This window comes from Lytechinus pictus, chromosome 14, assembly GCF_037042905.1.
Source record: "Lytechinus pictus isolate F3 Inbred chromosome 14, Lp3.0, whole genome shotgun sequence".
In the NCBI taxonomy this organism is placed as follows: Eukaryota; Metazoa; Echinodermata; class Echinoidea; order Temnopleuroida; family Toxopneustidae; genus Lytechinus; species Lytechinus pictus.
Genome location: NC_087258.1, coordinates 10,157,501 through 10,174,885, shown reverse-complemented (window position 1 = coordinate 10,174,885; position 17,385 = coordinate 10,157,501). Strand labels below are relative to the sequence as shown.

The 17,385-nt window shown below is 34.9% G+C and overlaps 1 protein-coding gene across 5 annotated transcripts in view; it reads left to right on the top strand.

Annotated features, from left to right (window-relative positions):
- Nucleotides 1–17,385, top strand: part of LOC129276665 (pleckstrin homology domain-containing family M member 1-like) — a 48,262-nt gene that overhangs the window by 23,873 nt on the left and 7,004 nt on the right. For 2 of the 5 annotated variants that reach the window (XM_064109045.1, XM_064109048.1), the window contains 7 exons: nt 685–1,800; nt 3,439–3,575; nt 8,596–8,694; nt 9,473–9,575; nt 13,533–13,655; nt 15,516–15,628; nt 17,221–17,352. In XM_064109045.1, coding sequence (XP_063965115.1) covers nt 685–1,800; nt 3,439–3,575; nt 8,596–8,694; nt 9,473–9,575; nt 13,533–13,655; nt 15,516–15,628; nt 17,221–17,352 — 1,823 coding nt within the window. The remainder of the gene's footprint in view (nt 1–684; nt 1,801–3,438; nt 3,576–8,595; nt 8,695–9,472; nt 9,576–13,532; nt 13,656–15,515; nt 15,629–17,220; nt 17,353–17,385) is intronic. The other 3 variants (XM_064109047.1, XM_064109049.1, XM_064109046.1) reach the window with 2 other exon arrangements.

The following is a 17,385-nucleotide window of genomic DNA, read 5'->3' as shown; positions in this document are numbered from 1 at the left end:
TGCAGAAAACTTTGCTTCTACAAAAAAAGGCTGTGAAATCAAGTTTAATTGTCTCTAATGTGGATTTAGATCTGGTACAGAAAACATGGAATGCCCAACATAGCAACACCTAGAGTATGCAATCCACACACCACTCATCACAATATGCAGATGCTCCCAACAGGTTACAACAGTTACAACTTTGAAATTGATTACAATTGTGTACTTGTGGAATAGGGTGTTACTAAATTCTAATTGACAACTTTTTGTAAGATTGGTCCTTAGATTATAAAAGATAGAGCTTTTAAATTGGGATGTAGGAGAATTTAGAATTAGCAGATTTGTGCATTTATCCCATTTTGTGGTTAAACTTTTTTTTTTTTAATGCAAGGGTGTACATGTATTGTTAGGAAGATTATTCAGCAATAATGACAAATGATAATATTATGCAAACTGTAGTTTGCTCCTGAAAATAGGTGTAAGTCTAGTGCATGTTAAAATCTGTCTTTGTGTTTGGCAGCAAAGACATGTTTGGAATTAATTTTTTATAGAGTCTGTGATATGAATCCTTGATTCTAGACTACAAACTCAATAGGGGGGGGGTGAAAGAGCATAAAGACAAGAAAAGTTTATGAAATTAATAAAACTGTAGGGTTGTTGAAGTGGTTTCCATCTCTTTTGTTCCCTTATTTATCTTTTCCAAAGATCTAACAGCGTCATTTCAAGACTGGCCGGCAGCGAACAGTCCATTGACTCCATCAACACCAAGCTTCACCATACCAGACGGTGCTCTCCAGGTGACTCCCAACAGTTCTGTTGACATGCCGTACCATGTTGGAAGCTTCCATGAGAGCGAGATGAGCACCAACTTGCTGCGCAGCCTGGAGGAAGAGGAGAGGGGAACGACAAGGGATGTGCCTACCGAGTCGAACCCGATGATTCAAGAAGGGCCATCGGTGGTCTTGGAAGAGTCAGAAGACTTTGAGGACAGTATCGTGATCCATATGTCACCTACTGAGAATACACCAACCCAAGGAGAGGGTAAAGCTTCGGTTGATGGCCCACATACAGGACATTCTGTTGCCCAGAGCATGGAGGCTCATCCGCCTCTTCCGAGGAATCCCTTTGAGGATGATCTTGAGGACGATGATCAAGGGATTGTCTTTGATCCTGTTGTACAAACCAAAGATGTGTCCACGGTGTCAAAGGAACAATCAAGCACACCTAAGTATCCTGGTGAGGAAAATAGACTTGCACCAAAGGATCAACCTAATCAACAAGCAGAAGACCCTTCACTTTATTCTGACAATTTCAAGAAAGACACAACTCAACCAACAAAAATCAGAATGGACGATCTTGATGATAACAACCCATTTTTCAGAGCTGATGGAAGCAAGGATGTCAGGAACTCAGATGATTTTGTAAAGAAACCTAGGATACCATCCCTGAAGGAGGAACTTGATGCAGCAGAGGGAGGGATGTTTGTTTGTAGATCCAACATTGAATATTACAATGAAGAGGATGATGGTGAGGATGAGGAAGATGGTGATGACTACCAGGGTGCTGGTGGAAGAGGAGTGGAATCAGAACAGGTCAGTGCTAGGACACCTGAAACAAAAGTCAAGGAGTTGAATGATCAAGGGATAGGTGACGATGACAGGAAGGGAGGAGTTCCAAGTGGAGGGGATTATGGAAAAGGGAGGGAAGAGCTGACGAGTTCCTATGGCAACAGCCTTGGAAGACACAGAGGCTGGTCTTCTGAGTTCCACAGACCAACATCAATGATGGCTGAAGATGCTCGGGATGGATACACAAGGCAAGGTATGGAGTGAATAATTTTTTCAGTCACAAGATGAGTAGCATAATAATGGATAGGATTTTAAGATATGATCATTCTGAAAATAACAATGATAGGATCGTGAGAAAAACGATGGTGGTAGTGATGAAGGTGATGGTGTTGGTTATGAGGAGGAGAATGATGATGGTGATGATGATGAAGGTGATGATGATGAGGAGGAGGAGGATGATGATGGCGATGGTGATGATGGTGATGGTGTTAATGATGGTGATGATGATGATGATGAATATGAGGATGATGATGATGATACGATAATGTAGATGAGTAATGATCTGGTGGATTCATGTACACACATGTTTTAAAGATTTTAATTGCAAGTTTTAATGTAAATGATGTGGTGAAGGAAGTACAAAGATGAAGATGATAAAGGAGGTATGGTGCTGTGACCTTAGTTCGCGCGTTACCTAATTTTGCACACTGTCGAATATCTCAATATCTAATTAACATCTTGAAAAACTGATTTCACCAACAGAAAAAGTGACCCAGAATTACTTAGTATGGTAATTTTCTTAAAGGTAAGGTCTCAATTTGTGAAAATATTGGGAAAGCATTGGCAAATTTTTTGTTACCTTTTGTGTCCGCCCCGAGAAAATCCGAACTTCTCTACGAGCTTCAAGAAATCGCCAGTTTTCAAGCAGCGGTCTCCAAATAATTAAGTCAAATGTTATACCAACTGAATATATGGCATTTTAACCTCCATCTGATACAATTATCTCACCTTTGTCTGCTTGATTTATTTTCTAAAGCTTTGCAAAACGATTGTGCACAAATTAAGGTCACACTTTTTATGACACTTTCAGCCGACCGCGCACTAGTCGATTGTCATGGAATATTGAGATTGTGATAGCAGCAAAACCCTTGGACTACTTTATAATTCTGTTAAGCTAATTTAATTTTGGAATCTTGCCTTCCATTTGGTATTTATGATTTTGATTAATTTTGTGTGAACTGTGAGAATTTTATTGATTGAAAATCAACTTCATGATAATTTTTAAATGTGTGCAAATTATGGTCACCCCATCATACAGTAGTTCATTTCAGTACTAGGAAAGTGATATATACAAGTCTGAAAACAATGTTTAGATAAAGATAATAAAAAGAAAAAATAAAGACATGTGAATGCTTTTGAAATAATGTTTTTTGTTATCCTTGTAAAGAACTGACTGTACATGTACTTTTGTTCATCTCTTTTTACTAAACTTGAATGTTAAAGTAGAAGAATAGGTGGGGTTTTTTTTTGCATTAGATTTCAAATATATGAATTTATATATAGGCCAACATTCAAAACTATTTCAAAGTGCTACTTTGGATTTAAATCAAAATTGCTGTATACTTCTTTTATGTCACATGTACATACTGCAATGAGGGGAAACTGAAACTTTTAGAGTGCTTTGATGCACTTCTGTCTCATAATGTAATAATTCTTACTCTTTCTTTCTCTCTCTGTTTGTCTTTCTTGTACTCTCTCTCCCTCTATCTCTCTATCTTGCTCTCTTTACGTATCTCTCCTTTTCTTTATATCTGCCTCTGTGTCTGTGTGTCTGTCTGTCTCTCCCTCTCTCTCATTGCCTCTCTCCCTACGTAATTGTCCTCTTGTGCAGAGAGTTACCAAACCTTACTGAAGAACTACATGGACACCACAGACAAGGCCATCACACCTGTCAGTAACCTTTCAACTTTGACCTCGCCAACCAGTGACACGTCAGGCAAAGATGCCTCTACAGCACATTCTATGAAGGTACATGTACTTGTATATGTGTTATTTTGGAAAGAAACATGCCACGAAGGTTAGCCAAGACCAGATACATTCATGCACACAAAACATTTCAATGAGCTCTTCTAGTCCAAATACTCACATGTACACTTGTATTTTGTTCACCAAATACTTTGAATCACCTTTTATATTCACATATATATGCATGTATGCTCTGAACTTTTATATGCTTCAAAATATCATAATAATAATAATAATTGGCATTTATATAGCGCTTTATCAATCAATGACTGCTCAGAGCGCTTCACAATTATTATTATCCGGTCACTGGATTCATAGCACTTCAAGCAGCCCGTTAGGCGCGCACTTGCTGAACCAACCACAATGACGGTTGTTTCCTAACGGTACCCAATTACACCTGGGTGAGAGTGGCAAAGTGTGGATTGACGCCTTGCCAAAGGACGCTAGGCCATGGTGGGATTCGAACACACGACCCTCTGATTACAAGGCAAGAGTCAGAACCGCTACACCACAACGCTTCCATCGTAATTATAATATCAAAATGCCATGGTCTTATCATTTGTTAAGATTCAGAAAGATGCTAACTCATATCCATGTATTAACACTGACTTGTAGTCTGTACATATAATATCATCTATATGCATGGTACATGTATGCTACAGTATTTAATAACTGTCTTGTTCCCACTCTTGTGTGGTATGTTACGAACGCCACAATTGGCTTTCCATAACTCTTCTTTCGGGAAACATAAAATATGTTGCCCTTAAAAGAACCATATTACCCTCGTCTAAAGACTCGGGCCAGTGTGATTATGTTGCAGGCAACATATTTGATGTTCCCCTCAGGGCCAGTCAATATTATATGAATATATTATATGACATATTTATAAATAGCCTCTCTGCGTGTAATAGTCAATTAGTGGTTTAGTACTACATCATATAAATCCCCATTCTAATAATAATCAGGAATGAGGTTGAGCAAATTAATTTTCATCGATGTCCCAGTTTCAGATCCCAAGTATGATGTATACATTTCAACACTTCTACCTCTTCTCTCGATTCAATTTATGCTTCTGTTTATAAACTACAGGGTACTTGTATAGTGAAGTCTCATTAAAACTCTTTAAGATGAGATGTGTACTTATACTTTCAAATTGATAGATTGCGTATGTGGCACCACTCATGAGAGCCCTACATCACAAGCACAGAACAAGTGATTATATTTGGAATTTACAATTGATCGCATACGTGTATAATGAATAATGCAGTCATTCATTATTTTATTGTTTTATTGTCCAACTTAATGGAAATACATTTTGTTTACATGCAAACACACAAATTACAACATATAAGGAAATATACATAATCAAGAAGAGACAAATACAAAATAATGGCATGCACATAATACATATTCATTCTTATACATTTTATACATAAGTCGGTTAAAAGAGTAAAATATTGATCCTTCTGTATATAACCCACTTGTACAGTGAAGTCTCATTAAAACTCTTTAAGTTGTGCACAGTAGGGGAAGGCGGGGTAAGTTGAGCATAGGGACAAGTTGAGCCACCGCCCCCAGGCCAATAATGAATGAGTCAGACATTATGGTGGTGTCATGTATTGATGACCCATTACATAACCATTAACCCCACCACATTGTTTTCAACTTTGAAACAAAAAGTATATTTTTAGAGGGAAAAATACAAATTTCAGCCAAAAAAGTAAAAAAGGGTGTGAAATAGATAAGTGTTTTTTACACACACACTTCTTTACATATAATAAAGCATAAGAACAACATTGTCAGTCCAGGTATAGATCTTCATTCTTGTCACAGTCTTTTACATGATGGATACATAAGAAATGTGTGGATGCGAAATTATCGCATTAAGTTCGGACTGGGGTAAGTTGAGCCAGCAAACATGGGGCAAGTTGAGCCATGGTAATTCTTATGGTAATGTAAACATAAACACAATCAAACCTTAAAAAGCCATCGATATGCAGGCAGAAAAGAGCAAATTCACATGACAGTTCTTTTACTTTTAGAGAATGTTGGTATTTTTGTGAAAAGACTTTACATAAAAAATTGACATGCTGGTTCTTCCCGCATACATTTTGTACATAGTTTTTAGGGCTCAACTTACCCTCGAAGGTGGCACAACTTACCCCATAGATGGGGCAAGTTGTGCCACTTGACATCGTTTTTTTCAAAGGTCACAACGACTTTCAGTGTGGGGGTAGAAAGTTGTATATAGGTGAAAAAGATTTCCCAAGAATCATATTTAAAGGCAAGGTACTTATTTCTACAATATTATTAGTCATATCAATTCTATCATGCAAAATGCAAAAAGTGTCACAACTTACCCCGCCTTCCCCTACTTACTGTATACTTTCAAAACGATAGATTACGGATGTGTCACCACTCATGAGAGCCCTGCATCACAAGCACGTAGTGATTGATGACATTCTTAATTTTACAATTGATTACAATATATAATGAATAATGCAGTTATTCATTTTAATAGTCCTTCAGTCAATCGCTAAGTTTGGTTTTCCAGGGCCCAGGTATGGGAAATTTTCTGAGAAGTTTTCACACTTGAAGGAAATAGAAAATGATGAAATGCACTTGGGTTAGTACTTTGATGCATATTTGTATATAAATGCAGAGTAAATTGAGAGACACTCACACTTTTCTTGTCAACCTGTGTTCAACATGATGTTTAGTCTGCCATCTTTCATGTTAGAATTTTTCTTCTCCAAAGTGAGTGATATTTTATTATTTTGCATGATTGAAGAAAAAAAAAGATGTTCCCTAGGAATTGACTTCGAGTTTGTTCACGTACATGTGAAGTTCTCAAGATTTTTAATGAGGAGATTATTTTGTTGGTACATGTAACTTGAGCTTTAGTATCAGATCTGTGGAGATTTATTTTGCTTTATAAAACTCATCTTGACTGACTGTAGACCTCTTCTGAAACAAGTGCATTTTTTACTGTACATGTATATGGGTAATTCCATAGGTTGGTGGACATGAGCTCAATGTGTCTTTGTACATGTAGCCCATCTGAACCGTAACGTGAGTAACCACTTTATCTGCACCCCTAGTAAAAACCATGTGTTCTTTATTTTTTAATTATATACAAATTTGTCTCCCTAATGTACTTCTTTGAAATGGATGTAATCAACTTTCATAAAAGCCTTGCATGAGGACACTTTTCACTTATGTCCACTTTTCATTTTATGCATGTCCAAATCATGTAACATGAGTAACCGACACATTTCAAAGATTTGCCAGGAGCATAATGAAATTTCCCAAGTTTTGTTTTTACACAAAGGATAGTCAGACTTAGTCAGACTGCGTACTATGTTGTGATAAAGAGATGTTTAGTTCCTATCAATAATAATGGAGTTACAGCTCCAAGTATGAGTCAAGGTGTCTCCAAATGTAACGTGAGTAACCGTGGAATAGCCCATATTTGCTTTGAAATTCTCACCTCCATAAAGATAATTTCTTGCATCACCTCATGATCACTTGCCAGATATAATTTGATGATAAATTTATTTTATGCTGCTCCATTGATAAATTGTTTTTGCATCAAAGAGAGTTTATCTTTTTTAAAGACTATTGATACAAATTTTTGCATCAAGTGAGTTTAAAAAAAAATCTATTTAGTACTTTACCAATGTGTGGAGCAGCATCTTAAATGCAAAATGAGATACTTCCAAATTCCATTGGTGTTTCCCAGAAAATGTGTGACTTAATTTTTAAATTTTGTAATAAACTATGTATTCAAAGCATGCTAACAAGAATATTAATTCACAAATTTTTTATACCGGTATTCCACTTAATTTCTAATGGGTATCAAAGTGATGGAGATTCTGATTTATCTTAGCACCCAAGGGTGTGTTCCAATTATTTGTAAAGTAAAACTTTACATGGAACAACCATCAGGACAACCATAATTTTTTTCAGTGAGGAAAGCATTGGCAAAATTTCATGAAGATGTATTTGATGACTGCATTTTGTAGAGACTTTTCTTTATTTATGTTCTCATGCTTGGTGCCTTTTCCTTTCCTTTGCTTCTGTTGTCAGCTGTCTCCAATACCAGTTTGCTTTAATATGTAAACCTTGGTCGATTTAAAGATATATTGTGTATCAAACTATATTGATCACATTTGTGCTCTAATCTTATACTCTGTGTAATTAGTACAAAAAGATTTAGTTATATTTCTCTGTAATATTCTCAATAAATTTTCAGAATAATTTGTCATATGGCGGTTGGCTATGCCAACTTTGAACATAAATCATACTTAATATAAACATACATTACAATTGCTACCAGTTTGATTTACAACTGGGATTGGTTTGTTTTTTCATTCATATTTTTTAATAAACAGCATGCATGTTTCTTTCAAGGTGGGAAAACTCACCATATATACAGTGCGTCCCAAAAAACAAGAAAACCGGGATGCCCATGTCTTTTTTCTTCAAAGACAAACAAATTATGATATTTCATTTTACATAATCATACAATTCAATTATTCCTCTTTATTTTGATACCAAATATGAGATAAACACTTCACGCAGCAAGACATGTTTGAAATTGAATCTCAAAATCAGGTTGCGCAGAAAAACTGGACAAGATTGGTTCGTGATACGACGACCGATTTTATTCGACGATTGGCACCTTAGCATTTCTTTTGTATTCTTTGTTAAGTTTCTCTCACTGATCCCCAAAATGAGAGTGGATTCAGATTCAAAAGCGAGTTTCTGCGCAGATCGTTTCCGATATGCCTCATTTGTTATTTGTAAGCTGCTATCCATGAACGATATGCTAAGCTGTTGGTCTCAAATTGAAGATGAGATTCAACTCTTACCATAAGTATCAAATTTATACAAAAACATAGTTAAGAATCGTGAATTCATCTCGGGAAACCGGTTTCTTTTTTGTGTGGGACGCTCTGTATATCTATACTTTAATCACCATGATGTCTTTTTTTCTGTTTTCATCCATCATCATAATCAGCAGACTTCTGCACCATCTTCTCCACAACCCGCCGATTTTCCCTTGGATTTTGAAATCATTCCCTTCAGCAGCTCACCGGCTTCCAAACATGCCGACACGGTAATTTCATTTTCTTTTGAGGCTTCAGACAATCATCCTTTATAATATCCAAGCCCTTCCTTTCGATTGTTCACACAATGAAATATTTAACAAACACTTCCTGTGTTTCTTTTGTGTTTCCATGCGTTTATATCATTTTATTTTTATTTTTCATGAAAAATATATTCTCACATTTTGCATTCTCTGCATAGAGTTTATATATTCAAGAAAGTTAAGAGCGAATCCAACCCAAAGGAAAAAGTTGTTTATATAATTAAAAAAAAGATGAGCAGATAGGTGACAGGCAAGAAAAAATTTATGAATATCCAATATTCTATAATTCTATATTGTACATGTACCTATTGGGATTTCAAATTGGCAATAAAGGTTATGCAAAGCTGCCAACTAATATGTTTTAACGATATTTAGTATGTTTTTTCATAATCAAAAGTGACGAAATATGATTTTTTTTTATAGCAAAATATTTTTATGGGTTAAATTTGATTGGCATGCTTCATATGTGTAATTTATCAAATTTTGTACCACAATATGTTTTTTTTTCTTCAAAATATGATTTTAATTATGGATCAGTACATGTATGTTTTTTGGCCAACAGAGGTTAGCAGCTCTGGTAATGTCATTGTGGTGTAGGGGAGGGGCAATTGGCTCTTTCACCTTCCTTTTTTATGAAGCATGAAAAAAGTCACTTAATTATGATCTGTTTAATATAAGGTAGGGAGATATATTCAAATCTAAAGTGTAATTATTATTATTTTTTTATATACTGTTGCCTTTTTAGCGCACACAGGACCTTCTATCTGGAGTGACGACCATCGCCAATGAGAAGGGTCTCGACTCTCAGAACTACCAGTGCAAAGGATGCACTAGGCCAGTAGGGATTAGTAAGTAATTCAGTTATATGTCAAATTTCTGCATCAGCAGTAATGACCATGTTATTTTGATACTTTACAATCTAAAAAAAATGCTTAATTTATTCATTTAATAATAATGTTCACACATTTATAAATCATAACAAAACAAGTCTTAGGGAGTGTTGCAAGAAAATATTTGCAATCAATTGCAAATTATCTTTTGCAAATTTACAATCGATAGATCAGTTTCAACTGTAGAAAATCAGATTACACTGCTTGTTTCAAGAAGCAGATTAGCGATCAATCTCAAATTTGCAATTAATTAAAAAAATTATGATTGATTTAGGACCGAAAAATACACTTGCAATTGATCGCAGGCTTCGTGATATGCCCTATTAGAAAAATTATGCATGCATTTATACAAAAAACATCAGATAGAAATGGAACCAAGGGGATGTTGCAAGAAAATATTTGCATTCAGTCGCAAATATTCTGTTGCAATTTTTCAATTGATGATCACTTTGAACTATAGCAAATCAGATTACACTCCTTGTTTCATGGAGCAGATTAGCAATTACAAATTTGCAATTAATTGCACGGTATATGCTTGATTTCGGGAAGGAAAATAGACTTGCAATTGATTGCAAGTTTCTTGCAACACCCCATTAGAGATAGTGCTAGTTGGCCTGGTCCCACTATAATACTAATGCAGAATTATAAACAGGTTAAAATATACACATGTATAGTTTTCACATACTTATGTGACCCACCGATACTAGCAGCAATAGTAGAAGAATATGCTTAATAGTCATATAAGTAGGAGGAATGAGAAAGGAAGGGTAGAAGAAGAAGAAAATTAGATAAAGAAGGAAGAAGAGTATACATGTGGGCGATTCCACACTAGAACTTCAAAAATTTCAACATGCTTTCAATAAGTCATAAGTAGTGTAATATTTTACTATGATACCTAAATTTTATGAAAATTATGAGTTTTAACCAAAAGTGAAGTCAGATATAGTTTTTTTGGGGGGGAACAATGGAATTTTAAATTTTCAATAATTTAGCTAATTAAATAGTCAAGTACAAACACTGCCTGAAACAATTATTGGCAAAGCACGAGAAGATTTAAAATATCGCAGGTCAATGGAATAATGTATCATTGATGGTTCCAAATAATATCTACAACATTTTCATGATCCATAATAGGGGCAGCCCTGATTTTTCCGAACCTATTTTTGGCAATGTCCCGTACGACACATGAAAATGCAAAAGTTTTTCCTACAATTTTATTTTTGATGATGCAATTTCACAATATCAGTTTCTCTTTCTTTGACCCATGGGTGATCGATTTATCTCATAAGGATCTAATTACTGCCCTTCATTTGTCAATAATTGTCCTATTAAAAGTTGTCCCGTACGACACACAATATATAATGCATTTCATTGCAGGATTTGGATTCAGAAACTATAAATAGTAGGCCTATTTTAATTCAAGTAATTGATTTGACATAAAGTGAACTGAAAAAGCACTTTTTTTTAATCTCCATAGAACATGAAATAGGTGATTCTAACCATTTTAATTGATTTCATGTAGGTGTATTCTTTTGTGAATCCCTTCAGCTAAACTGATGATTTTCACTGGTCAGAGCATGTTAATTTCTTTGTCATTGAGCATGAAAAGAAAACCTTTATAATCGATTCACCCTAGCCTGGAAGATGACATCTTCTCGCATGCTAATGTGGAATTATTATAAGATGTAAAAAAAAAATTACATATCAATCATCTATTTGGACTTCCCTTGATGATCACTAATTTTTTTATATACAGTATTGAAACTCCTTACTTTTTTCAAGTTGTAAAAAAAAAAAATCTGGAAAATTAGACAAACCATATGGTTTCATGAAATGCAGAAAGGTTTGAATAAGTAGAACCGCATTTCTTTAGAAAACAAATATTTTGTGGAATTACAAGTGACAGTTGTGACATATATCATGTATATATACATTTTATATGAAAAATTATTACATATTAGCCCCATAATTTACACAAACAGTTTCATTCATTCATTGTTTAAATAGTGTATTAGAAATCATCAATTAATTCACTAAAATATAACTTCACACAAAACCTCAAGTTTTTCAGCTTGTAAACATGCTGTGAATGAACCTTTGTACATTTCCCATCATGAAAAAAAATGATAACATTTTGCTCCCGATTATATATATTGAGGTTACTTAATTATATTGTCCTGAATGACTACTTATAAAGACTTTTTATTAAAAAGGAAGAATTTAGGGGAAATGCTCCCCTTCTGATTGATAAAAAGTTCATTGTTTTATTCAGGCTGCCCAGTACAACACGCAAGTGCCTGTACAACACACAAGTGTCCCGTACGACACACAAGTGTCCTGTACGACACAGAAGTGTCCTGTACGACACACAAGTGTCCCGTACGACACATTATTTTGTGTATGATATATTGACAGAAATATTCAGCCAATAGCGGTTTCTAACATAATGAATGTCTTAAGTTTGATAGGATTATCATTATCATCAGCCAAATAAAGTGATTGAAGAAGTCACAGAGACATAAAGTAAGAAAGTTTGGCTTCAATTTAGAGATGTCCCGTACGACACATTTTGAGTGTCCCGTACGCCACATTGTTCTTGAAAATTGTAATTTGCTTTATTTATTCATGAATGTTTATTTTGCTTTCTTTCATAGATGTGTTTGTTCTTTGGTAATTGAATATCAATTTGAGTTCAGTTTCTATGAAAATTATCAGTCCAACTCACAGACTTTAGAGTACAAACTTGAGGTTTCTAAAAAAGCCACCTTTTCTTAGTCCGTACGACACATTACTATTTTAAATCTGTATTATAAAGGATGTGAATTCAAGTCATGTTAAGTCTTGGTTTTTCTAACACTCTGGTAGTACTTGATGATCACCTTTAGTTACTGGAATATTTTTTGTTTTTCTTGTAAAAAAACTGTCAAATATTCTCTAAATGTCCCGTACGACACGTATGGAATCACCCATGTATAGAAAGGTTGAAACAGGATGGAGCAGGGAAAACATACATATGTACATGAACTTAAGGCAATTTCCCCACTAAATCTTTAAAAAATACCCTAAATATTGCAATCAACATTTGAAATATTCCTGAATAACCGCAGAAGCAGTCAGATTTGTCTTTGGCTGCTACCCTTTCAGTATAGTACATTAATTATTCTACTCTTTGATATATGTCATGTTTGTACTAACTATATTGATGCTTTTATGCTGAAGAAAAATAAATTAAATTGAATTAACTTGAATTGAATAGAAAATTGCCCTTTTATCGTATGGTAGGGGATCCTGAAGCTAAGCGGATCCTAAAATTATGCACCACTCATCGCGCATGCAGTTTTTAATGGCAAATGCGGACTCTCTGTGTGGAACTGTGACTGCAGAGTGACGAACGATTCCTATTCAATTTTTTTTCTACAGAGGCTGCAATAATCCACTAAATTCAGAGAATAACAACAACTGTTTTGGAATTTTGGATTTATATTCGCTTTAATTTCATATTATCCTATAATAATATGAACATATTTTAGAAATTGAGGCACAGGAAATGCTATTCTTTGCATGATAAATCAAGTGCGTAGCTTTAGGACCCCTTCTACATCGAAATCAAGAGGTGTTCGGAAAACACTGCGGGATTTTCGTGCTTCTTGGTTAAGGATCTTTAGAATATTTGCCACAAATTGGTGAAAGATAATTTGTTCAAATATTAAACTTGGCATCGTTTTTATCATTAGGAAACAAAGTGCGTAGTTTTAGGTCCCCCCATCATACAGAAAATACTCTACGGGGGGTGAGGGTTGTTGTAATTACTTGAGTAAACTTCATGATTTTATTGTCGCCATTAGTCTAATCTTTGCTGTGTTCCCTGTTTTACTGGAATGATGGATTTATCCCTTAATATTCTTATTGTTACAGTCTATGGGAAAGCCAAGGTGTGTGGATACGATGGATGTTACTATTGTTATGAATGTCATAATGATGAGGAAGCCGTCATTCCGGCAAGAATATTGTACAGCTGGGATTTCAGGAAACAAAAAGGTAATTTACTGGGGTTACGTGGTGGGGGGGGGGTACTTGAAAAGAACCATGCAATTTTTTTGGCCACATATGTGGTCTGTGCTAATGACAGTGAAACCATATTGATGGTGTATTGGGTGTTCTTGAGGCGTGAAGATATTGGGCTGATTGAATAAATATGGAATATTGGCCTTATTTTTTCCACCTTTGGTTGCATATTATTAAAGTACTTACAGTGGATTTTGATGTATGTAATAGAACACAATGTGAATGAAAATTTATTAACCTTAACAATGCTCTGTTCAACAACCAATACTATTTATATGCAAGGCAATGTCAAAATGTAGGTTTTCAGAGTGATATTGTGAATACATAAACAGGATTGTTTTGTAAGGTGAATAAAATTTTAAAACAAGCTTTCCCTTGGATTACAAGTAAAGGGAAGACAAATTGAACCTTATAACAAAGGGCCTAGCAATGGGGCTGGTTTGTATGATCATACTCAATAATTAATACAATCAGTTATAGATTGTTCTGTGATCGATCGCTTTAAAAATAGCTTTATGTTACAGGGCTCTGGAGGGAGTTTTTGCATTGTAATCCATTATATCTTAAAATCATTCATATTATTGTTAATATTATTATTATTATTAGTAGTAGTAGTAGTAGTAGACGTAGTAGTAGTAGTAGTAGTATTAGTAGTAGCCGTAGTAGTCGTCGCAGTAGTAGCAGTAGTAGCAGTAGAAGTAGTAGTAATAGAAGTAGTAGTAGTAGTAGTCGTAGTAGTGTAGTAGTAGTAGTAGTAGTAGTAGTAGTAGTAGTAGTAGTAGTAGTAGTAGCAGTAGTAGCAGTAGTAGCAGTAGTAGCAGTAGTAGCAGTAGAAGTAGTAGTAATAGAAGTAGTAGTAGTAGAGTAGTAGTAGTAGTAGTAGTAGTAGTAGTAGCAGTAGTAGTAGTAGTAGTAGTAGTAGTAGCAGTAGTAGCAGTAGTAGCAGTAGTAGTAGTAGTAGCAGTAGAAGTAGTAGTAATAGAAGTAGTAGTAGTAGTAGTCGTAGTAGTGTAGTAGTAGTAGTAGTAGTAGTAGTAGTAGTAGTAGTAGTAGTAGTAGTAGTAGCAGTAGTAGCAGTAGTAGCAGTAGTAGCAGTAGTAGCAGTAGAAGTAGTAGTAATAGAAGTAGTAGTAGTAGAGTAGTAGTAGTAGTAGTAGTAGTAGTAGTAGTAGCAGTAGTAGTAGTAGTAGTAGTAGTAGTAGCAGTAGTAGCAGTAGTAGCAGTAGTAGTAGTAGTAGCAGTAGAAGTAGTAGTAATAGAAGTAGTAGTAGTAGTAGTCGTAGTAGTGTAGTAGTAGTAGTAGTAGTAGTAGCAGTAGTAGCAGTAGTAGCAGTAGAAGTAGTAGTAATAGAAGTAGTAGTAGTAGTAGTCGTAGTAGTGTAGTAGTAGCAGTAGTAGTAGTAGTAGTAGTAGTAGTAGTAGTAGTAGTAGTAGTAGTAGTAGTAGTAGTAGTAGTAGTAGTAGTAATATAGTAGTAGTAGTAGTAGTAGTAGGAGTAGTAGTAGTAGTAGTAGTAGTAGTAGTAGTAGTAGTAGAAATAGTAGTATTAGTATTAGAAGTAGTAGTAGTGGTGGTAGTAGTAGTAGTCGTAATGTAGAAGTAGTAGTAGTAGAAGTAGCAGTAGTAGTAGTCGTAGTAGTAGAAGTAGTAGATGTAGTAGTAGTAGTAGTAGTAGTAGTAGTAGTAGTAGTAATAGTGGCAGTGGTAGTAATAGTGGCAGTAGTAGTAATAGTGGTAGTGCTAGTAGTAGCAGTAGTAGTAGTAGTCGTAGTAGTAGTAGTAGTATTGTTATTGTTACATGTATCATTTATAGTATTATGTTATTTGTTGCAGTTGCCAAGCACACCAAGAGTTTCTTGCAGCAGATCGAGGCCATGCCATTGATAGATATAGCTGAAACCAACCCATCACTCTACAAAGCTGTTCCAGAACTAGAAGAAGTCAAGGTATGTTAAACATAAATATTGACTGATATGAGGGTCATAGTTGAAACTACAGCCCAGGGTGACTTAGGTGATGTCCCAAGGTGAAGTCAAGGGCTTTGTTAGAAGTTCAGGAGTACAGAGAAGTCATAGTTAAAGGAGAATGAAACCCTTGAAACCAGCTGAATCCATATCAAAGAGAAAAATCAAAGAAACATATTGTTGAAAGTTTGAGGAAGATTGAATGAATAATAAGAAAGTTATGAGCATTTGAATATTGAGATCACTAATTCCATGTAGATCCGCCCATTTGCAATGCGACCAAGATCTGTGATGTCACACACGTACAACTCCCTCATTACTTTAGTACTTATTTCACTTATATTCTCACTTTTATAGAGTCTATCACAAGGTGAGGTGTTCTCTTTATGAGAGGACAAGTACGGAGGTTTCACAACATTATATCATTGATGAATCGTTTGTCATATGATTAGAATGAGCAAAAAGAGATGTTTTGGGGTATATTTTCAGTGTCCAAAAGGGGAGAGTTGTTCATCTGTGACATCATAGATCTTGGTCGCATTGCCAATGGGAGGATCTCCATAGCATTAGTGATCTCGACATTCAAATGCTCATAACTCTTCTATTGCTAGTCCTATTTTACTCAAACTTTTGTTGATCTTATTCTTTGATTTTTCTGCTTTCACAAAAGCTGACTTGCTCCAAGAGTTTCATTCTCCTTTAAACTCATTATTTGTTTTATTAGCCAAATCTTTTTTTTTAATAGAATATTTGAAGAGGGGGGGGGGGGTTACAAAGAAATGATCATCATTCACTAACTTTATTTCATTCACTTGCATGTATGAGGTGTCATTGTCCTTTAATAAGAAAGGCAGATTTTAATAATCCCGTGGACTTTACTACACTGTCACTAACTAAAAGGGTAAGTTAATGCTATACTGCCAGTTATTTCATTTTCCAATCTTAGGGAAAGTTTCCCCATATTTCGTCGACGAGTGGTTCATACTTTTGTCTTTCAAACAGAGGGTTGTGGGTCTGAATTCCAGCCATGGTGTGCTTTCTGTTTAAAGGGGTACTCCAGGCTGAATATGATATATTTTGAAGGGATGGAGTAAAATCAGACAAAAAAAAAAGCAATGAAAATGTCTTCAAAATCGGACAAGGAATAACAAAGTTTTGAGATGCTGAAATATTTTATTATTTCGATAAAGCAGTTCTCCTCATGAATATGTAATGAGCAAGCTGATGATGTCAAATCCCCACTTATTCTTTTTTATATGAAATTATTTTTATTCAAATTGTATCCTGCAAGAATGAAAAAAATTGGATTGACTCATGATTGAATTTTACTCTATTAATTTAGTTTAATTATTTTCAGCCTGGAGTACTCCTTTAATGGACATTATTTGACATTGATCTACAGAAATCAAGTAGATGAGATTGATTTTAACTTCAATTTGAAAATGATTTATGCAACCAATCTAGGATTATGATTCATTAGAAAATAAGACCCAGAAGTATCAACGTGGGTTAAGGATATACAATGAATGCATTTTTAAAGTCATTTCATAGTTTTTATATTTGTATTTCAACAGGGTGTCCGTATGCAACTCAAGTATTTGAAAGCCTATTTGTTCACCTGTAAGCAGTCTGTAGCAGAAGAACTGAAGAAGAGGGTGTGGCCAAGGGAATACATGCTAGACCATGTTCATCTGTACTCCATGCTGGTGAGTTTTAGATGATGATGATGGTGATGATGA